The sequence below is a fragment of the Ostrinia furnacalis genome, unplaced genomic scaffold (assembly GCF_004193835.3).
Source record: "Ostrinia furnacalis isolate ACB-3 unplaced genomic scaffold, ASM419383v2 OfSCF4596, whole genome shotgun sequence".
Taxonomy (NCBI): domain Eukaryota; kingdom Metazoa; phylum Arthropoda; class Insecta; order Lepidoptera; family Crambidae; genus Ostrinia; species Ostrinia furnacalis.
The window spans coordinates 6185-29466 of record NW_021134835.1 but is presented as its reverse complement, the minus strand read 5'-3'; the positions used below and the strand labels follow the sequence as shown (position 1 = coordinate 29466).

Here is a 23282-nt window from a genome sequence, read left to right as displayed (position 1 = left end):
TCTTAGAAAATAAGGTACTCTCTTGTTCAGGCAGCCTTTAAACAACCAGAACTTGATGACCTCGATGAACTTGACGAACTAGATAGTGATTTTTCATGGGAAAAAGGCTCAGAGAAGTAGGTTTAAATTCTGGATCATTATCCAGCGGCCATTACCTCTGCGAGCTATGTGCCCCGCCCACTGCCACTTGATTTTAGCGATTCTGCGGGCTATGTCGGTCACTTTGGTTCTCCTGTGGCTCTCCTCATTTCTGATTCAATCACGTAGGGAAACTAACTGAGCATCGCACGCTCCATCACCTTTTGGGTGACCTCTCAGATTCATAAAATATCACTGGCAACACACACTGATCAAAATTTTGTCTTGAGGCACTGCGGTATTTCGGACGTGAGTATATCACGAAGCTTCCCGAAAGCTGCCCAGCCAAGTTGGATTGACGATTGACTTCTTTCTCGAAGTTGGACCTGCGTAACTGGACTGTTTGTCCCAGGTCAGTAAACTTTCGAGTGTAGAGTCTCCAGATAAGTGGATACTACATGGACATTTGACATGTTTTTTGTCTTGTCCATATTCATTTTCATACTCATTCATCAGGCCCACTTGTTGAGAGGCTCTACTTAGGCTATCGAGCATTATGCCTAGATCTTCCACAGTCTCAGCCATGATTACGACATCGTCCGCAAATCGAAGGTGGATTATGTACTCGTTGATATTTATGCTGAATCCGCTCCAGTTCAGAAGCTTGAAAACATCTTCCAGGGCGGTGTTGAACAGTATCGGAGATATGACATCTCCCTGTCTCACCCCTTGCTGCAACTGGATGAGTTTCGAGTCCTGATCCTGGAGACGAACCGACATTGTGGCGTTTTCGTACAAGCCTTTCAACACTTCGATGTATCTATAGTCAATTTGGCACCGTTGGAGAGACTGTAGCACTGCTCAGATCTCGATCGAATCCAAGGCTTTTTCATAGTCCACAAACGTTAGACAAAGTAGTAATTACCTTGATAATTTCTTTGATTTTACTAGTGTTTCGATTGACTGGTGGCATTTTTGTTAGATAAAATTATAACTACTTAGTCATTTAAAAATATTTCTTGTTGTTTTAATATTTCACATTTTTGGATAAGCACAATATTATACGAAGTGATGAACAATCTTTTTAAAAATGTAAGAGAAATATTGTCACTTTTTGTTTTAAGGCGTTTTTCGTATTACTTTATTGTGACTTATCTTATGGTTTTGGAGTAAAAGCGTCTTTATGCTAAAAATGACGTTTTTCAACACAGAGTTTACATAACTATCACAGCGTGCCCGTCCAGATCCCGTCACTACTAAAACGTGTCACTGTTACTCACAACAAATGCCGGTTTTCCCATTAAACTCCATAACGACACTAGTGATATCTGCCGAACTATTTGAGCTTTAAGCTTGGGATTTTTAGAGCATGCACTTTTCGCGGAGCGCTGATAGATGGCGATGTTAACTCAATTTCTCCCAATTTCGTATAGTGACGGTTTGATTATGAACGTGCGATATTTACAAATATTTATGCAAAGATTTTTTTTAAATAGCGCAGTTCCATTGGTTACAATTACTTACATTAGCAAACCTCTACAAGCACTAGTGTTGTATCTACTTTTGAAATCCGGATCCGGATGATTCGATAAACTGCCACCCATCTCTAGCCGTAAAAGATTTCACAGCGCATGACAGACCACCAGCATTGCTGAAAAATCAATACTCAGCAAAATAAAACCTTAATCCTTTACTTTCGTAATCGTAAAAGTGCTAGTCTTGTCTAGATTGTGAGAGTACTTAATTACTTACTGTAGTTGTTTAATGAGTGACATAAATCTTGGACCCTTTTCAATTGGTAAATGAGAATTATGGTAAGTTTCTGATAAAATTTTATCTTATGAATCTGTTGTTACTTCATTTCAATTTAGTGGATAAAACCTAATGTATACTAATTAATAATATATTTTTGAATAGTCTAGTATTAATTAATATCGTATTATGAGTTATGACAATTTTGTATTTAGGTACAATAATCTGTAGCTTTTTCTAATCAATCATTTTCAAACTAATGTTCATTATTTATTGTCAATTTGAAATGTTTTTACGATTATGTGCAAAAAAAGTAAGTAACAAAAATAGGCATTTTCTTAATAAGTTCACGCTTAGTACCTAAAAACAAACCTATTCCTTTATAAAATAAAAACGTGTAATTATAATCATAAAATTGTATAAGTTAATACGTAATTAAAAATAATTTAATATTTTAAAACTTTTATTTTCAAGCTATACCTAATTTATTAAAATATTACTGAAATTGTTATAGGGAAAAATAAATGTGCAGCAAAACTTTAACAGGAATAAATTAATATTTTGGTATGTTGTAACTTAGGTACTAAAAATCATGACGCACGGTTTTCGTTAGAGTGACGAGCGCTGCATAAAATTAATGTCCGCCATTTTGTTTGTTTGTTTGTTTCAAGTAGGTACTGCGCGGTGGTGAAAGACGTGCTTTTAGTATGCCTTAAAATGCACCTACCTACGAACTTGATAAATGCCTTTGTGGCACTAGCCGAGTAATTTAGTAGAGTGACTCGCCTTTAGATAAACTACGTATTAGGTACACTCGAGAGACTAACCAAAAAAAACATTCGCACTTTGGTCGAGTATACAAACCAACACGTCATGACATTGGCCTTTAAAGCTTAGCCGCCCCTCGACTAACGAGTTCAATCTTCGTTCATTATAGGAACGCATGATGGATGGGGGTGCTACTCGCCTCTCAAAATAGAACAAAATGCATTGGCACGATTAAGTGATTTAGTTATCTACTCAACTAAATTATTCGACTACACTCTTCTCACTAAAGGCATAAGTATAAGACTAAGAACTGTGGCTACTGCGCTGTGTGATTTCAAGGACTTCCTTTCCTTAATAATTTAAGTCACATACCACTTATTTTATTTTATTCACTACCTATAAATTGCTGCGGCGCGGCAGCGACGTAACGAAAATGAGGGTGAGACATTAATTTATTTAGGATATTATTTATGATTACCTCTATAGGTGGTAACTTTTAATTACAACGGGGTATGTTTTATTAAAGGTTTATGTTGGTCGCATAATAAAGATTGTCTAATCAATGTTTAAATTGAGGCATGCATCATATTCATTAATATGCTTATTTAACTCGACTTTACTTTCTGTCTGTGCTTTCTTTCCTAATAATAATAATATCTATGATATTATTTAGAGTGAATTGCATGCGGTACTTACAATAAAATGCATAATGACACTCCATAAATATTGATATTTTTCATTCCATTTGGAGAGATAATCTCTGAAGTCTCAACTACTTGTCTAGAATTAATCGATATCTTCGCAACACTGCACCACAACACTTTTTTTTAGTTGTCAAAAAAGTCGCACAGATTATAAAGTGTCGGTGTCAAAAAGTTGGAATCGTCCCGCCGCGTCCTATTTTGCTTGCTTCATTTCGTTGCAAAGAAGAACGGTCACGCCCCATACAAAAAAAACCCAGACCCGACAGAAACGAGACATATCTCAGTTTTTTTATCATGTCTTAATTAGTTAAATTATATATTTTTTATATTCGAAATCTATGTATAACACCAAAATATTACCCTTTGTTTTTGTTCAGGCGCTATACAAAAACTAATACAAAATGCCTATTTATCACCAAAATTGGTAAATGTATGTACCTAAATGTCTATTACAGCTGCTATGGAATGTATCTAGGTGACCTGGAGATACAGCCGGATTATACAGGGTGGTTATACATATGGAACGATAAGTGTTCTCACTCGATTATTTCTAAATTATACAAGATATCGAAAAAATAGTTACTGATTCTGAAAGTGCTTCACGAGCTCTTTCAAATGGTACCAATAATAGGTTACAGATTATGGAAGCTGGTAACATTGAATTTTTGGATTTTGTAACTTCTCGTTTCCACCCTGTATAATCCGGCTGTATCTCCAGGTCACCTAGATACATTCCATAGCAGCTGTAATAGACATTTAGGTACATACATTTACCAATTTTGGTGATAAATAGGCATTTTGTATTAGTTTTTGTATAGCGCCTGAACAAAAACAAAGGGTAATATTTTGGTGTTATACATAGATTTCGAATATAAAAAATATATAATTTAACTAATTAAGACATGACAAAAAAACTGAGATATGTCTCGTTTCTGTCGGGCCTGGGTCACAAATGACCGTTCTTCTTTGCAATCACACACGTTTTCTTTCTGGAACGAAAATGACTTGCAAATTTGTAAATTGAACTAAAGTTTTGATTTTCTTGGTCATCGACATGTTTACGTAGAGTATTTTGAAAAGCATTTGTTTCTTACGAGTAAGCAATCCACGGAAACGCAAAATCTTATTAGTAAGTTGATTTGATTTGTGCTGAGGATTTGTGTTAAAAATCTATTTGCTACTCGTTTGAGGCAATCAAATATTTCATCAAGTATTCAATAACTTTTTATTGAACTTCTATATATTTAAGGTGTTGGTGGAGGGTTTTTTTTTAATGATTTTCGGCTAGCTACTAATTCGGGTCCAAACATTGTAGTAGGCCCAGTAGAACTCGCAACATCATGGGGGACTCAGCCGGAGACTGGTGTCTAATTGAAAGTGATCCTGGAGTGTTCACTCAACTCATCAGGAAATTTGGTAAGCAAACCTATGGGTTATCCGAAGTCTACTCTTCCTTGTTGCCACTTAATTAACACTGATTGATTTTTATGCCATAGGTGTCAATGGTGTACAGGTGGAAGAACTATGGAGTATCGAGGATGATAGTTTTGATAACTTAAGGTAAAATATTTGATCATATCTGTGATATGATCATATTTGTAAAACAGTAGGTACCTACTAGTAAAATCGGTAAACATTTTGTAGGTGTTTTTTAAGGTCCTGTGAACTGTGAGGATACAAAAGTTCCAAAAGCAGCTTCTATAGCGAAATAGATTTGACCTGCTGATTTAAACTCACCTAACCTATCTACCGATCACACATTTGTATTCTAGCACGAAATAAATCTGAATTGTTTTGTGTTTTTTTATGCTCCCAAAAATTTCTTTCTTATGCTTGGGATGCTGAATTAAATCTAGATCATTATTATCACACTTTGTTAGTGTGATTATATTTTACTGATTTATTGTTATTGAAATATTTTATTGTACTGAAATAGAATGCTGTGCGACATTTAGATTGCTTCATGACAAAGCTTGAATCATTTTGCTGTATAACTATAGAACTCACTCCTGACCTTGTCAATTTTGTTCCAGACCTGTTCACGGATTGATATTCCTGTTTAAATATCTTCAAAACGAAAATGTACCAGTTGATGTTGTTACTGACAGTCGTATTGACCGGATCTATTTTGCTAAACAGGTAAACCTCAAGTTATCAAGTACTTATTTTTCAGATAATAAATTGTGTTTTAGAAAGATATACAGGATTGGTGCACTACCACATGTTATAACACTAATCAAAAGTACCGTTTAAATCTTACCTACTAATATTATAAGTGTGAAAGTTTGTGGATGTCTGGATGTCTAGATGTTAACATGTTGATGAAACTTAACAGTATTATTGTTTATAACCTAAAAAAACCTAGAATAACATATAGGCCATAATTTATGATGATCTGTGACAAACTAAATTTCATGCAGCTGAAGCCACGGGCAAAAGCTAGTATGTACTTAATTTAACCATGTAAAATATAATTATTCGCCAAATCCTATGACATTTAGTTGCTGGATGGCAGCAATTACCAGTCTACTTCTGTTCTACAAATTTTTCAAAATTTTTTCTTCATTCTATCTGCAGGTGATAAGCAATGCATGTGCAACCCAGGCATGTCTCAGCATCCTACTGAATTGCACTCATCCGGATGTCGACATAGGTCCAGAACTAAAGAAGCTGAAGGAATTTAGCATGTCATTTGACCCCAAAATGAGAGGGCTGACTCTCAGCAACTCGCAGACTATACGGAGTGCTCACAACTCAATGAGTCAACAAGCGGTCATTGAGGTAGACCCTAAGGCACCGGCAAAAGTAAGAAATATTTAAAACCATAACTGCTTTTTATTAGTATTAATTTTAATGCTTAACTTTATATTTTTAGCTTTAGACATTATTACTTTGTTTTGTTTTCTTTATTGTTTTTTTTTATTCTGTTATATTGCAATTTCGATCCTAGGAAGAAGATGCTTACCATTTCGTGAGCTACATGCCGATAGAAGGTCGCCTCTACGAGTTGGATGGATTGAGAGATGGCCCAATAGACCACGGCCCTGTCAGTCTAGAGCAAGATTGGATAGACGTGGTCCGACCGATCATATTGAAAAGAGTGAACGCGTAAGTTATCAAATCTTGCTTCAGAATAAAAAAATAATAATAGCCAAACTCTTAAAACGGAGCAGATCTAGGTTAATTATTAAAATAGGGATCATCCTTTCCCTTGCAGGTACAACGAGGGGGAGATCCACTTCAATCTGTTGGCCGTGGTGTCGGACAGGAAGATGATTTACGAGCGGCAGCTGGAGGAGGTGATGACCACGACGGGCCTGCTGGGCATGGAGACGGACGAGTTCGACAGCGAGGTGCCGCGTCTGCGCATGCTCATCGACTACGAGGAGGTCAAGATGGCGCGCTACCGGCAAGAGATGGCTCGCAGGAAGCACAACTACTTGCCCTTCATAGTGGTTCTACTAAAAATACTGGCCGCCGAGAAGAAACTGATGCAGGTGTACGAGAAGGCCAAGGAGCGCGCGTCGAAGAGAGGCCACAAGAAAATGAAAGTATAACATGAGCCCCGGGCCGGCGCCCGGGAGGAAAAAGCGCCGGCCCCCGTCGCCCCACGACGAGCCTCCCACTCCAGCCCTTCCCGCTTGCTAGAGGATTCCGAGGAAATGCCGTACACGTTAGCCGACTTAGATGCGATATACAGAGACCCCACCCAAGAGCCCAAGCCCACGCCCCCGCCTGCCTCCGAGGCGCAGGAGGCGGCCACCGAAAACTCGCTTGAGCAAGACCTCAACGCGCTGCAAGAGACGCTGGACAAAGACATGATGGAGATGGAAACTGGCCACATCGGCATCTTGCCGCCGCCTCCGCAAGTCATCGAAGATGAGTCGCTGGAGCTCCAGGAGATTATGGTGGACAATGTAGTGGCTTCAGAAGTGGTTTTAGAGGACGATGTGTTCGATCGCGCGGAACTTTTGGATGACGACCCTCAAGATACTCTAAAAGACGACTTCGACTGACTAAACTTTTTCTAAATATGTACCATTGGCATGCAATAATGGTACATATTTAGAAATTTGCCCATTTGCGCTAATAACGCAGTCAGTAGTCGGTATGACTATTTTAGAGATAGATTTTTGATCAAGATTCATTCGGCCTTACAGAATCAATTTAATTTGCATTGCATGCATGCACCATTCAGTTCATTTTTGGCATTACAAAATCATTAAATATCGTCTTACAAATTATAATTATAAATCAATGTATCTTGAAATCATGTTAGTGGGCTACTTTTAAAGTTAAAGTGCTTCATATACCTAATGTTTATGGTATCTAATAGGCAAGATGTACTACAAACTCGGAGTTTTCTTATACTGTTTCTCAATAAAACAAATAAATTAAAATATGTAGATTTAATTTCTAAATACAGTATTCAATAATTCGATAGTTTAAACGAGCAATTATTCAAAAACAGTCATGTTTTTCAATACTACGCACTATATCTAAGATTTGTGCTATTTGAGAATTTTTGAACATTGTTCGTTTAATTAACATAAAATAATTTACACATTTTACAATAAATTCTGGCAGTGTTAGTAGCGACGTATATAGTATAACAGTTTCATAAAAAATATACATTTATTCGTAGGTTTAAGCATAATGGCGATTAGATTTACATACATTTCGTGCATTTGTATGACACATCATCTACCATATAAGTACTTATCAGGTACATTTTATGTAGCTGCTAAACGTTACGTATACATAATAGGAAGTTGAGAGACGTGTCGCAAGCAAAGTCTGTGGAAGATCTTAGCAATATAGCATTAAAGTAATTAATTGATACACTATTTAGGATAAGGTAGAATTGGGAAGTACGCATAGTATCTACTCGTAAAAGTTATAAATATATTTAATACAAGGAAGACGGTTTATGATAGTTTACTATGCCAGTTTGGTATGTGTATGTAATATCGTACCTACTGTCATTTCAATTTACGTCTTAAAATCGATCACTGCATAAAAATAATTATTTACATCTTATAAAATTTATTCTTACATCTAAATTATAAACCTAATTAACGAAGGTTTTTTTATGTATCAAGATATAATGATGAGTAATAAATTAATGAATTTGAGGAGTGATGTGGCACGTTGATAATATAGTTACATAGGTGTTCGTTATTTACAAAAAGAGTGATTTTGTGTCGAAAACGATGCGTTAAATCCGTGACGTGATGAGGGAATATTTACAGAGATAGGTACGTATCTTGAGCGAAGCTGCCTTCTATGTTCTATGTCGTTACATGGATTCGTTGTTCATAATGTTGCTGCGCCAAAATAATTCGTTATTCTCGTTATTTGAATATCACAGGTACATATAGAGAATAGAAGGGAGTTTACGAGTTTAATCAGAGTGCTTGTATTGTCGGCGGAATATTATGGTTGAATCCACGTAATGAGGGAACAGAGGCTGTACGAGTAGTATCGGCGGGGCGCGAGGGGCGCCTCACGTGTTGGGCTGCAGGCCCCGCGGCTTTATCATCATCGACGCCCGCTTGAGCGTGTAGTCCCAGCCCCTCCAGCGGAACCACACGATGCCTGGAAAAAAAACCAGTATTCAATATAACTTTGTGTCTTAAGGGTCGGCATACACGCTACTTGGAGCAGTCTATGTCAACTGGAGGAACCACGATGTTATTCTGTGGATTAATACCGCTTGAGCACTTGTGGTAACTCCGGACAGTTTGCAATAAAGACTACAAAAGCAGTCGACTGAATGTGATGTTGCATATTATTGTGTATACCGGCCCCATATGTTAGTGTTTAACCCTTATTCAAACGCAAGATGGTATGCATTTTTTTTACAAAGTTGAAGTGGATTTTGGGTAATTGTGGGTCACTTATTTCATATTTATGATCAACATTTATAAAAAAATAGGGGAAGGGGTAGTTTTTTGGGTGGTAAATAATTTACCATTATCCATTCATGACTACAAATTATTAAATGTTGGTGGTAAAATAGTTACCATTGTCCGTTTTGGTTTATTTTTGGTTCTTGACTAGTGACTTCCTCTTGGTTCTACCTATATTTTATTAAATATTTTGGGAATGAAATAAATTTATTGTTTTTATAAAAAAAAAAAAATATTAATATTACTTATTATGCTTACAATTAGGATGCTTACCTTGAGTCTGAAACTAACAATTCACTAATTACGTAACGTCAAAACGTTACGTAAATAGTTATCAAAATAACTTAAAATTTCTCCAAATATTTATTTAGTTTTATTTGTGCAAACAACAGTTTTTTTTATATATCATCAAACTTTTGTCAAGACGGGATCGGACAATGGTAAACTATTTACCACTTCTTTAAAATGTCTAAATTATGTGAATAAATCAATTGCAGACGTTGCCTATAAGTGAGATTATACAATAAATGTTAAAGTTTAGGAATTTGAATCGAAAAAACACTTATCAGAATTTTCGTTGAACAAAGTTTCAAAAATACCAAAAACGCGCGCTAAAAACTTGAAATTTTTCACACCAAAACCATTTGGTTGACTTTGACATTACCTGACAGTGACAAATGACGTTGAAAAGTTGTAAAATGGCATAGATAAGTAAAAAAATATATTTAAAAATATAAATAAGTGACCAAGATATATTTAAGTATTACCATATCGAAAATTAGGATCCTTTTTTAAAAGTAAACAAAGTGGTAATATATCTACCTTTATTTGAATAAGGGTTAAGGTGCATACATACGGATATTGGACTTTTTGTGCTGCGGCAGTTTATTGTAGTGAGGTTAAGTATTTTATTTAAAGAATGGCATTCAATGACTTTATGTCTGTGGTGTCTTTAATATGAATAACATGTAATAATTAATATAGCTAACCGGGTATTTAATACTATTATTGATGTATTTTTGCAATATTATTCTCGATGTATTTTTAGGTGCTGGTTGGAAGCCGACCTCAGACCGCGTGCCGGCCTGGGTTATGCGCTTACGCACAGTGCCGCTGCGCCTTGACTCTTCATACGGGAGCAGCTTATTACAAATTCGGCAATGTATACGGTAAACAATGTATTTTTAATGAAAATCGATGGTTTTGTAACCTGAAACTGCCTCGATACTAATGTATAGCAACGAGTAGGTAGTGTCATTGGTTCTGCGGTGGCGGTCTGCGGTCGGTTACCAATCATTATAATTATTATCCATATTAATGTTCATATAATATTATTGCTCATTATGCGCTCATAATAATCGATGTTGTATGTACCTAATAACTTATAGTATCCGTGTAATATATTACTAATATCTTCTGTCTGTATACCACTATTTCTTTGGATGCTTACTTATGAAATTGCTGACATATTACAGATTCATCGATTCATAATTCCTGTGATTTAATGTTTGTTTCTATTTGCTGATTAAAATAAAATTTCAAAAATAATTCACCCTATCTCCCAAAACTTAAATTTTAGCAACATTATATTTAATTAGTTTTACTTGCAATGTACAAAATGGCAATTTCATAGGTAAGTTCTTTTAACAGGCAAGAGTACCTTCTCACAAGATAATTTACTCATACAGAGAATAATGCTTTTTTAGTCCAAGTAACTGGTAAATTTCCTAGAGATTATAAATTCAGACCACCATCATAAAAGATTTACATCTGTGAGCTCGTGTCCTTTTGCTAACAAATGTTACACACTTCTTCAAATATATATTTATTTTATCTATTAAATTCTTCTATTAACGTCTGATACTTTAACAGCTAACGATGGGATGAAAGGGAATTGAGGTAAGTATATTGTATTAAACCACTATTTTATTCATCTACTTGTATGGGTACATAACTTACTAACATCTCTGTAGATGGAGATAATTTTCATATTTTTTTTGTAAAATGTGATTTTATAATCTTTCACATGCTCTATTCCACTTTAATCACCCAGTGGACTCCAGGCGACTCTTTGGTGTCCTTTGATCACCCATGGATAAGAAGTCCACTTTGATCACCTAGGTGATTTTATCCATGGGTGATCAAAGGACACCAAAGTGTCGCTTGTAGTCCAATTTGATCACCTGGGTGAACAAATCCAGGTGATCAAAGTGTAAAAGACCTTTCACATCAATTTGTGTTACGGTTTGATCCAACATCATTTTTTTTCCAAATAGCACCTATTAATACCACATTTATATGTTGTTTTAAACTTTCACTCACTAATCACTAACATAATTATTGGTACATGGTAGCATACCGTCAGTAATAATAATCACATCGTCCCGTCAGTAATAGAATCGATGTTCTGTGTGTCCTAATTATGTACTTTCAATTAATCTAATCATTATTTTTTTAATTTCAGGGAAACTCCAGAAAACGTATTTAGGCCACGTCACGTTATTGTGCAATGGCAGATGCCCGCGCTCTTGTGACGTACTTCGTACATCGCAAGCGTTTGTCTCAAGCGCCGGCTCTCACCTTGCCTGGCGGTGAGGTCCTGAGGATCGTGGAGATACAGCCCGTTGAGGCCACGGCCGCAAGACTTCCACCACCAACCGCCCTTCAACATCGAGGCGCAGTTCAGCGATGATCTGTCATTGTCCCTGAAAAACAAACACATTCGTGAAAATTTCAAGAAATTGGCTAGGTATTAAGAGCGGTCACATAAGTACCTACCTACTTGTTACTAGTCTGGAGAGTAGTTTGAAAATTTTGATGCCTAACTAAAGTAAAGTGTTCCTACCTCTCACTATTGCAAATCCTGTAATGGTCATCATCTACCTACACTACTGTTTTAACCGCAAAAAAAAAATTAAGAGTAGCTAAATTTTTCGAAGGGGAAAGCTAATTTGTTTTTTAATTAGGTACATAAAATCTATTTTAGAATACAAGCCACTGAATGTGACCACTATGTATGTTTGACTTGAAGTTATGTAAATTGTGTTGATGAGAAGCACGATGGTAATTAGGTATCCAGTTTGGGCTCACCTGTTGTATGTAGAGAAAGGGCTGTTGTTTGAGCCGTACCAGGGGTCGTTGAGAGAGTCTCCAGCGTTCCCTTCGTACCCATCGATCTCCAATTTGTAGTATTCCGCTTCCGAGTAGATCTTGAAGTGCGAATACTGCGCGTATCTAGAACGTGACAACCAAAATTATTGGTCTAGTACACTTTGATCACTTGGATTTGATCACCCAGGTGATCAAAGAGGACTCCAGGCGTCACTTTGGTGTCCTTTGATCACCCATGAATAAGATCACCTACGTGATCAAAGTGGACTTCCTATCCATGGGTAATCAAAGGACACCAGGGTCGCATGGAGTCCACCTTGATCACCTGGGTGATCAAATTCAAGTGATCAAAATGGAATAGACCAAAATTATTTTATTTTCAATGGCCCTCACTTGTCTCGAAAGCCTATTTTGGTTTATTTTATGAAACCGTGCAGTGTGACTCACGGTTCCATGGTTTGAACAAAATGGGTCCATGTGAAACCAACATTTCGAGTTCGGAACATGTTTTCCATTTCATGTAATTTCATTTCACATTATACTTTCGGTTACTATAGCCATATTTTATACTAATTAATACGTAGAATTGTATTTTTCATATCAATTAAATTGATGTTTGTAGCTATGATGTTGTTTTATTGAAATCATGCTGCGTAATATAAAATTCTCAATAACGTTTTGGTTATATTTAATTAAAATTGCAAAACTACACTACGAGTATATGCAGTTCTCGAGAGCGATTCATTAGTGTACCTACTTAAATCCAAATTTTACTATCATCTGAAACAAATATCGAGTCTTAAGACATTTTAACGATGGTTTTTTAGAATGTAAAAAACTTAAATAATAATAATCATTACTTGTCATTACTTAGTTCCATGAACTTTGTTTATTGAATACTAGCTAACCCGGCGAACTTTGTTCCGCCTTAATGGCAATAAATAACGGGATAAGAAGTATCCTATGTCCTTCTCCTGGCTCTAAACTACCTCCCTGACAATTTTCAGCTAAATCAGTTCAGCCGTTCTTGAGTTATAACTGGAGTAACTAACACGACTTTCTTTTATATAATAGACTAGCTGACCCGGCGAACTTCGTACCGCCTTAGCGTAGAGATTTTCTTAATATTTTTTTCCGTAAGAACCATCCTTGGACTTCCACAAACATTAAAAAAAAAGAATTATCGAAATCGGTTCAGCCGTTCACACGTGATGCCGTGACAACGCGAAACGGGTTTCATTTTTATATATATAGATATAGACTACACTTACCTACTTACAAATGTTTTTTGTAACATTTAACGTATAAAAATATGCCTACTAACTCTACTAAGTAAGTAGGTATACGAACATTTAATTTTGTCACCATAATTTAAAAATGATTTCAAGATATCCTTTTAATCCAGACTATGCTAGCGTTCGGTCAAAGTATACCTAAACCATACGATTGCAGTGGAGACTATGACCATGATGAATGAGTAGTTCTTTATAGCGTCGTAATAATAAATAAGACACGTACGCATCTAGAGGTTATAGCACACTTAGCAACTCGGAAAGGCTTCAACACCGTATCGCCTTTCGTCGCGCTGTCAACCGCGAGGCGAGGCATTTACTAAACGGTGCGGATAAATGTGAGTTGATACGGTTACGATCCGATTCCTGGTTATTAAGTGTGCTACGTCCTTTACATTACGCACCGTGAACAGTAGCGCTTAGAACTTGGGCTGTTCTTACCGCTTGTTGCCGTCGAAGTCCTCGAGCTCGACTCGCAGCATGTAGTCGTCATTGTTGGTCAGCATGTAGATGTTCTCGTTGCCGAGCCAAAACTCCTTGCTGGGGTTGCCGAAGCCGTTCTTGTAGTCGCTCCAGTCCCTGTTGAAGTTCTCCGCGGGAATACCAAAGTCGTCACGTCGGTGGATCACCTGCCATGGACAAGTGTGATAAGTATAACTGTAATAATTTCTTCTAAACTAGCTTTCCGCCCGCGTGGAATGTTATGTCACAGAAAAACAATCGCGCGCGTCCCTGTTTCAAAAACCGGGATAAAAAGTATCTTATGTCCTTTCCCGGGACTCAAACTATATGCCAAATTTCATCAAAATCGCTTCAGTGGTTTAGGCGTGAAAGCAAGACAGACAGAGTTACCTAAATACCGGAATTCGTATCTATTCCTATTCGTAGTATCGCAGTAAGTATCCTCGTAAGTACTCATCGTCAACCATGGCCTGAGCCATCGCTCTACTAGGTAAATTCCATGTTTTATTGTTGAGGGCGGATTTACCCTACCAAAGGTGCCAACAACTGACGAGTAGGTACCTACAAGAAATACTAGATAGTTTGATTAATTATTCATAAAAATCAAAAATTGATGTCCTCATTTCTGATGAAGTGATTCAATGATTGAAATCTCTTGCACTGATGGACACGATCAACATCACAATGGTGTGACGTAACATTTTTTATCCACAACCAGGAAGCTCTTGGCCTGTATCTCACCTGATGAAAAAGTGATGATCGGGCCCAAGGTAAAGCGAGCTTCCTGCTCCACACCACATTCCTCCTCAACCACCGAGGAACTGGCTATCTTACCTCCAACTGCCGGAACACAACAACGCTGTTAACACTGTTGTTATGGCGACTGACTTGGTAAGATGGTGGTAGCTAACTAGGCAGGCTTATAACAATAAGCCTTACTTCGTTCGTTCGTTCGTTCGTTTCAGCCAAATGACGTCAACTGCTGGACAAAGGCCTCCTCCAAGGTTTTCCACAATGCACGGTCCCTTACTTACCACCAGCCAAACCGAACAGAAAAATCTGTCCCCAATAATGGGGATCAAACCCGAGACTCCTTGATCTGAAGTAGATGGTATACTCTAGAGCAGGGTTTCCCAATTTTTTTTTGCCAAGGAACCCTAAATGGTTATACTTTTTCTAGCGGAACCCCCGTACCTACTACTCCGCCCGCACACCCTGCCCCTCCCTTGTGCGTAAACAAGTCGGTGCGAGCGGACAACGTCGGTCACGAAACGTGGGATAATATTTTTTACGGAACCCTTGCGGCCTTTCCACGGAACCCCAGGGTTCCGCGGACCACCATTCGGGAACCGCTGCTCTAGACTCTAGAGATGAAACGGATATCCGGTAGGCCGGATATCCGTACACCCCCTGAAAAAGGAGCCTAGATACGCTAATGGAAAAACTAACTTAGCTTAGATCTTGGTTGGGTTGCAAACCAAAAGCTAAGCTAAGTTACTTACTTTTAAATAATAACCATTTCTAAACTGAGTTGTCGATAACATAATCGCCTTTATCAAGGTTACTTATGTAAGTACCTTGTTATTCCAGTTTATAGGTACTGTATCTCAGGCTTTGGTGGTTGTCTTTGTTTTTTATGTTTATTTGGCGGACTGTGCCTTAAAATATAGGTACTTTTTCCCTAACATAAAAAGAGATAAGTACTTACTTAATAGACAATTTACGGACTCTAAGTATTCGAACTAAGCTACCAGAAGCACTTTATTCAGTCGGCGTGTCATCCGTTTAACCTAGCTAGAAATCTTGTGTAATATTGTCTCATCTCTGATGGCAAAACACTGCCATAACCTTCGAACGAAGATGGTAGGTAGATATTTTTACATGTAGTGGTGAGCACGCCCTTAGACAGGCTCTAAGGGCGTGTCGCACTGCCACTGTACACGGCTTAGAACGTTTTTAACGTTGTGTAAGAGACCTCATAAGTAGTAACATGATTTTTTAATGAGTCAATTGCCGAGCCACATCCACGACTACGAGTACGGTTTTCTCTAACATTATTGTCACATTTCATCTTATAAAGGCCCGATTTAATAACGAAAGCTTCATTATGATGTTTATCTACATGAAAGTATGTTTAAGATCCTACTAATATTATAAATGCGAAAGTTTGTATAGAGGTCAACATGTTTGTTACTCTTTCACGCAAAAACTACTGAACGGATTTTGATGAAGCTTTGCAGTATTGTAGTTTATTTTATAACCCAGAATAACATTATAACTAGCCTATAATTTATGATTATTTAGTTGAAGCCGCGGGCGCGGGCAAAAGCTAGTTTAATAATAAATTTGAGTATTTCTTAAAGATTTGACTCACCGTCCACCCTCCGTCAGCGACGTTCTGCTCACAGTACACCTTGAGGAACCAGTAGGTGGTGCCTCTGATCTGCAGGTAGTACACGCCTGACTCCCTCATGCCAGCGTTCAGGAGGTCCACACACGAGTAGCCCTGAAAAAACCAGATGTTGTAAACCTCGGTTCACTTGGCAAGGACGCGGCAAGAGAGAAATGCACGAGAAGAATTTGTAGAAGAATGAGCAAATCGGCAAAGAAAATTTAGGGTAAGAATTGATTGTAAATATTGTAATGCAGGTCTAAATTTAGATTTGATCTTTTAAAGTCCCACTAAGTTGTTGGCTTGGGTGTGCCTGGGTGAAATTAGTCATTGTAAAAGATAGAGTTTAATAGAATAGGTTGTTTGAAACACAGATCAATATCTCTTTAAAGTTAATTGAATTACGATATTAGTGAACCATAATTCTGTAGGATAGTTATGCAAATCTGTTAAATAACATTTAACAGCGCTTTTTGGATTGGCCAAAACGAAATTATTTGTTTGCTCACTCAAAAGATAAAAAGGACAGAACAACAAGGAATTAAATCGAATACACGAATCAATTTTATTTAATTTTGATAAGAACTTGTTGTTTGTGCAATTAGAGTAAACGTCATCGTGCGGTTCTCTTTCACCACTTCCCAGTTCAACTCGCTAGCAGCCAATGCGTCGACATTCGCGAATTGACCTTTACACAAACGCAAACGCTTTTATGTTGGCACAGAGTAAAAAAGTTCGCAAAAGACATACTTATTTAGGTAGGTAGATATTTTTACACGTTTTCTGTCTGCCTTCCTTCCATGTTAGAAGTTTCCAAGTCTTATCTACGGTCTTCTTTACCCGATCGTAAAATGTAGAGAGGGTTGGTTTCAAGGTCAATACAATAAGTTATAAGTGATTGTTATTGCTGGCTGAGTACGAAACAAGCGTAAAACAAAGCTACAATAATTAATACTAATGAGAAAAACCGAAGTTGATCCGGAAGGCAGAAAATTAATATTACCTGCTAAAACATGGGTCGTTGTCCAAGTGATTTGAGCTATGACAAATAAAGCTTTTTCTTCTAAGCTACGCGTGTATGATTAAAGTGAATAAATTCGCAATGCTTGTAATATCAATTACGTACGACACGTACCTACATCGTACGTGCAGTGAGTGTGAACAACACTTAAAATTATACCATAGCGATGACACGCGCTTGTACGTACAGAATTAATAAGTATTTTTTATGATTATGTAATAAATACCTGCTTTCTTCCGGTCATCAAGCATGGGAGCGGGCACACCTTCGTAAAATGATCTTTAGTCATTCTGGTTAGCGGCATAGTTAGTTAATGTAATAAGTGGGTAACATTAAAATATAGGTAGGTACAAAACCAGAAGCGTGAGTAAGTCAAAGGTTATCTCTGTAATTATTTAAATTTATACTTAATTTCTTCATAGAAGTTGACAGATTAGGAGCCCATTTTAATACTGAATATTTAATGTAGAGTTTTGTGTTTGTAATAAGTTTTATTTTAGTGAAAAACTTACTTGAATAAAAAACAAGACGAGATTCCGTACCTACTTTTAAGAATCATAGTATTTTCTGTGACTTGAGGAGGTAGCGAAGCGATTACGATCTCAAATCTATTAGAACGTTACTACAAGCACCATATTTGTACTAAGAAGTGATATTTAATATCGAGTTTAACTTAATGACGAAACGAAATAACGAATATCACAATATCTAAAGGCGCAGCAGATACAGTTATTAATTTCTGTTTCTATGAGCTGGAAGTAGTTCGACAAAAACCCATAACTCAAACGCTGCGTAATCTCGCACATTAGTGTTCAATGAGATAAATTGCTAGGCGTCAAAAATGGTGCGCACTGACACATTACGCAAGCTTGTGACAAATCACGGCGAAACAAACGTAGATGGATAATGAATGATTTTAAGTTTCCCTTTCACGCGGTTCTCCCGAGTACCGATCACAATTGCACAGCTGATTTCTAAGACACCATTAATACTCGCATTTGTAAGGAAACCATAGCGACTGCCATTCACGGCTGTCCCCACACGCTGACCGCGATTGTTCTGTTTGCAAGAAGATAATTATTATTTCTTTCCGTTAAGAAGTGATTGCGTAAATATTGTTTGAGGATCAACTCTCAAAACGTTAAACAAAGGTAAAACACATAGAAAGTTCGTGGAAGATTCCAACCACTTGCAAATCGTTCCTTGAAACTGCACTCAGATGATTTATCACCGCAAGGAAAGGCTTTACTAAATCATTGTTATTTGTCTTTGCGTAATTTGAAACCACTTCTTGTTGGATATAACTGTCAGTCAGATAGGAAAGTCCGAGATATTTTTGCATCATTCCGCCGTGCAGGTTGTATTGTAATAGGTTACAATTTGTAATCTACCGTCACGATCACGACATGTCAATTTTCTGACGTCTTTCTGTGTGAGATGTAAGTAAGATGTAGGTAGGTAGGTAATTTCATGGCAGTAGTCATAAATGCTATCTACTTAGGTACCCAGTAGTAGTATAATTGAACGTGTGAGCTTTAATATAATAGCTATGGTGCTGTACCTACTGTAAGATGTTTATTTTTTATTAATAAATCTTACATGGCTAATTACAAATGATACCAGAAGGTAACATACACACATATCGACTGCATTAAATTATTTCTTCTTAGCAACACATAAGTATTATCTTGTTAACGTTATGAGAGTGGTTTTCTAGAGTCTATGGACGCACCTGAAATTGAGTTAAAAGTCTCTAATTATCATTTAGAACCCTCAATTTTAGTAGCTCCCAGTAAACTCTATTACGATTGTTACTAGTTTCCTACTCCAAAACATTTGATGTGCAGTTGAAACCTAACTACATTCAACGGATTAAAATAAATAACAGTCCTGCAAAATGTTGTTTAAGTTACCGGCGCTTTAAGTTACCGTGGGGAACGTTAACCGACGGCCCCACAAAGCGTTCAATAAATATAGATTTAGCAATGCAGCTACATTTGGCGGGGCCTACATTTGATCCAGATAAGTACACCTGTAGGATAGCGTTAGAGCTAATTGGTTGCATCACTGCTCGACATAACGGTTCTCGTGCTCTCGGAACAATCAACACGGTGTAACCGTCAGTAATTGTTTGGTGGGAACAGACGGTTTTTGCGCGCAAGCGCTAGCGCGGAAAGCGCACCCGATCTGGAGCAGTGAACCAGATTTACGTAATCTGCTCGATGCAACTTTCCTTGTGCGGAACCCTGAGCGCAAACCAGAACATGAGAGCGTTTTCACGCATCCACCCCCCGTACGATAATGAATGGACAAACATGGGGCAGGCCGGATCGAGTCCGACTCGCGGTTGTGCAATCGAGATCGTTACTTGAAAACATATGTAAGCGAATGCCTCCGACAACTGTCGCAATGGCCACAGACCTTTTGTTGGAATTTGATATGTTTTGACATTATCCAAGCAGTAACCGAGGTTTTTCAACACAAAATGAAGAATTTTGAACCTTTTATTTTAGGGCATTGCGAAATTACAGCGTAGTTAGGAACCCGCGAAGTGCTGCATGCGTAATTTCGGCGAGTGCGCCAATCTCTGAAACTAGTTGTGCTGTTGTCAGATTGTAAGCGGGTCGTGATTCCCGATTATGCAATATCGATCATTGTTTACAGGACTCATTGTATTGTTTTGCAACTCGGATTTAATGCTAGTGCCATTAAATCCGATTATTACTACGGTACGGAAACGTTGTGTTACTGCTGTTTTAAAAATTTGTCTGTTTTCTATTGGATTGAACAAGAAAACCTTTTCTAATTTCTCTCAGTACGAGTAGCATGGGTGAGAATGTGTTAGTTAAATTAACGCCTGTTTAATGTTATTTCCTCATTGCTTATTTATACATGTAAAATATGTGTGTACTTATGTAAAACGCGCCATGTTCACATATTATTTATTTTGTTAAACACAGCTTTCAGTCGTTTGCATTTGACATTCATAGCCATAATATAAATTTTTAGTCGGAAGGGGGAATAAATTTCAATCTGCCACTCTTGTTTGCTTAGATGGTTTTTCTATTTCGTGTCTTAGCTGTTATTTTAATTTTAAATCATGATAATTGCCTTAGGACATCGTTAGTCATACGGGAAACAGTTCCAAAACTCTACAGGCGACAATTTTAGAGACGATTAATATTCATGGGCAACATTCTGCGACACACATTATTTTATTATGTCATTCGCATCGGCGATATTAATTACAGTTTTGCTATTGATTCAACGACAACGAAAGGTGTTTTATAATGAGTAATATTAAGCTTTATGTAACATAACTCACTTTCACATCTTTATAGTTGGCGACGATCTCGGAGGCGAAAGTGTTGTTGCCGATGATGGGCTTGTTCTTGACGCTGGGGAAGATGATGCCGCCCTTGCGGCTGGACGGGCGCGGCGACGTGCTGGGCGGCGTCGTGGGCGCGCTCCCGTTCGCGCCGCTAGGACTGCACGCGACACAACCATTAGTCTCAGAACACACCCCGCAACCTGAACGCTACAAGGTCGCACAGCCGCGAGCATCGCCAGCCAAACAATCGCTTAAGCGCAACGCATAAAGAAAGATGTCACCTGTTGTTGACCGTGGAGGAGGGCGGCATCGTGGTGGCGGCGACGGTGCTGGTGCTGGGCTCGGTGGCGGGCTCGTCCACGCGGTACCGGTTGGGCGCGTACTCCACCAGCCGGTCGATGGTCGGGTCCAGCAGCAGCTCCGCGGGCACCGGCCGCTGCGCCAGCGTCGCCACGTCGTCCTCCTGCTTCTTCAATCTCTTCTCAACCATGTCCAGGTTCTCGATGATCAAGTTGGTCTTCACTCGCAGATCGTTATGAATCTGGCCGATAGCGCGTTCTTGTCTTTGTGTCTGCGTGAGTAGCTCGTCCGACTTCGGCACCAAGTCATCGACGGAACTCTTCGTTCCTACCACAACGTCCCATACCTCATCCATTTTCTCCGAGACGCTCATCATGGGGATTATTTTATTGACTAAGGTGTCTATTTTGCTAGCCTTCGATAGTGGTGATTGCGTGCTTGTCGTGGTTCGGTTTTTGAATAAACTGTTAACGTTAATGGTCGCTGCTTCTGGTTCGACTATCGCTGCGTGAACGTCTGCCATCATGTAGAGTACTTTACCCAAATTTTCGGAAACCAGATTAATGTGGAATTGCAATTTACGATCGACTGTGGACATCGATGTCCTCAACTGGTCCACTTCTTTCGTAATTTCGTTGATCACCTCGGAATTCAGGCCTTTAGCGATCTCTATCACGTTTAAATTAATGGGTTTCTTTTCACTCGCTTCTGCGTTTATATCGTCTACTGGCAAGAAATTGTTGTCAATTTGATTTTTAAGTCCAACTAATTTGGTATCGATATCAGATACTTTTTGGTCCAAAGATTCAAGTAGTTGTTGACTATTGCTAAGTTTATTTTCAGCTTGCCTTTTGGTAGTATTCTCTGTAGCAGTTTCTTCGTCATCCTGCACAATGTGGCTGAACAGTTTAAGGTCTAGATTACCAAGTTTAGATATGATGGCGTCAGTTTTGTGAATGTTGTCGTTGACTCTCGAATCCAAGGCTTCAACTCTCCTCATCAGATGTTCCACTGCCTTGTCCAGGTTCTCTATCCTCTGAAGTTTAGTTTCTAATGTGCTGACTATCACCTCGAATACATTGAATATGTATTGTTCCCTGAAACAAAACAAAGATTATGATGAGTCATGATATTTAAATTAGTTGTCACTTGTATGATTAACATCTATCTATCGATAATACTGTTACGTCAGAATACAAGTTGCGTGGGCTGATTGACCCACTACACGACTCAATGTTGTTGTACGAGTTTTAACGATTATAAAATTAGCTGGTGGCCTTATTACCGTGTTAGTACCAGATGAGTAGGTAAGTGAAGACATGCAGAATGCTGGACGGCAGCGATTAGCACGTACACCGAGCGCGCGTGAGCACGCGCTCAATATGACATATCAGGCGGCTCTGACTGACGCAACACGAGAAATAGAAACCATGAATAAGTGCTACTTGCGCGGGCGCCTCTATGGTCAATACGTGATACTATTTTCATTTCTCAAAAATTTCATTGTAAAAACATTAAAATAAATTGAAGTAAAACGAAGTAAGAAAACGAATGTACCGTTTAATAAATTAATTGCTTTAATTTAAATCGTTAACGGAAAGTATTTTATCAGAGCATTAGTTAGCTGTTTTCGTGGAATTTGTTAAATATTGTAGAAGGAAATGACTTCTTACTGGTACTTCCAAATATGTAAAGGGCCGGACGTGCCCTGGTTGAATTTTCCAATTATGGGTAAATAAGGCTCGCAGTAGCAAACCGACACTAACGCCGTGCATACTGTGGGATTGTCCTGTATCCAACCGTGGATTCTTACAGGCTGACAATAACGAAATGTCATTAACCTTACTAGGTAGTTACTATATTAATGATCATCAAATGAGTGCCACGAATTGCTCTCCAATAAGTCTGACGTAACATTTTAAGTATATTTCCTAAATTACGTCTCAAATGTTTAACCTACAATTTAGAAAATACCCAATTAGTGAGCTGAAACATTGGAATCTTAACAAACTTTGCGAAACAACGGAACAGAGAAATCGGTGCTTCCGTATCAGAATTATGTTACAAATATAAAATTGGATTAGGTAAACCGTCGAAATGTTGTCTGCTTCCTCTGGTATCGGTGTCAGCCCTACACTCTACACTGCAAAGAGCTACAG

General features: G+C 38.1%; 3 protein-coding genes across 8 annotated transcripts; 2 read left to right on the top strand and 1 right to left on the bottom strand.

Annotated features, from left to right (window-relative positions):
* Positions 1–1717: 1717 nt before the first annotated feature.
* Uch-L5 (ubiquitin carboxy-terminal hydrolase L5) lies at positions 1718–7630 on the top strand. 4 transcript variants are annotated; one of them, XM_028314175.1, is made up of 7 exons: positions 1718–1892; positions 4618–4718; positions 4799–4862; positions 5336–5441; positions 5880–6107; positions 6253–6410; positions 6499–7630. In XM_028314175.1, exons 2-7 carry the CDS (start codon positions 4643–4645, stop codon positions 6857–6859), a joined length of 993 nt encoding a protein of 330 aa, XP_028169976.1. In that variant the 5' UTR covers positions 1718–1892; positions 4618–4642; the 3' UTR covers positions 6860–7630. The 4 variants fall into 4 exon arrangements, with proteins under 4 accessions (XP_028169976.1, XP_028169977.1, XP_028169974.1 ...); XM_028314176.1 differs by lacking the exon at positions 1718–1892 and adding an exon at positions 4268–4431 and having other exon boundaries at positions 6520–7630; XM_028314173.1 differs by lacking the exon at positions 1718–1892 and adding an exon at positions 4268–4431.
* On the top strand, positions 6610–12558 carry LOC114359695 (uncharacterized). Of its 3 annotated transcripts, XM_028314179.1 has the most exons (4): positions 8897–9123; positions 10052–10112; positions 10263–10383; positions 11679–12109. In XM_028314179.1, exons 1-4 carry the CDS (start codon positions 9116–9118, stop codon positions 11807–11809), a joined length of 321 nt encoding a protein of 106 aa, XP_028169980.1. In that variant the 5' UTR covers positions 8897–9115; the 3' UTR covers positions 11810–12109. The 3 variants fall into 3 exon arrangements, with proteins under 3 accessions (XP_028169978.1, XP_028169979.1, XP_028169980.1); XM_028314177.1 differs by having other exon boundaries at positions 6610–9123; positions 10052–11113; positions 11679–12558; XM_028314178.1 differs by having other exon boundaries at positions 6610–9123; positions 10052–10383; positions 11679–11919.
* LOC114359693 (angiopoietin-related protein 2) lies at positions 7794–22217 on the bottom strand. Its single transcript, XM_028314171.1, has 7 exons — positions 21105–22217; positions 20818–20980; positions 16454–16585; positions 14059–14246; positions 12305–12448; positions 11795–11919; positions 7794–8900 (listed from the first exon to the last, which is right to left on the bottom strand). Exons 1-7 carry the CDS (start codon positions 22121–22123, stop codon positions 8809–8811), a joined length of 1863 nt encoding a protein of 620 aa, XP_028169972.1. The 5' UTR covers positions 22124–22217; the 3' UTR covers positions 7794–8808.
* Positions 22218–23282: the final 1065 nt, after the last annotated feature.

What these genes read in the sequence shown, in the direction of transcription:
- Uch-L5 (XM_028314175.1), top strand. Translation starts at nt 4,643, where the DNA reads ATGGGGGACTCAGCCGGAGACTGGTGTCTAATTGAAAGTGATCCTGGA. An exon ending in GATAGTTTTGATAACTTAAG is followed by an intron (nt 4,863 to 5,335) that starts GTAAAATATTTG and finishes ATTTTGTTCCAG; the next exon opens with ACCTGTTCACGGATTGATAT. An exon ending in GGATCTATTTTGCTAAACAG is followed by an intron (nt 5,442 to 5,879) that starts GTAAACCTCAAG and finishes TTCTATCTGCAG; the next exon opens with GTGATAAGCAATGCATGTGC.
- LOC114359693 (XM_028314171.1), bottom strand. Translation starts at nt 22,123, where the DNA reads ATGAGGAGAGTTGAAGCCTTGGATTCGAGAGTCAACGACAACATTCAC. An exon ending in TCGCTGACGGAGGGTGGACG is followed by an intron (nt 14,247 to 16,453) that starts GTGAGTCAAATC and finishes TGTCCATGGCAG; the next exon opens with GTGATCCACCGACGTGACGA. An exon ending in CCTTTCTCTACATACAACAG is followed by an intron (nt 11,920 to 12,304) that starts GTGAGCCCAAAC and finishes TTTGTTTTTCAG; the next exon opens with GGACAATGACAGATCATCGC.
- LOC114359695 (XM_028314177.1), top strand. Translation starts at nt 6,965, where the DNA reads ATGCCGTACACGTTAGCCGACTTAGATGCGATATACAGAGACCCCACC.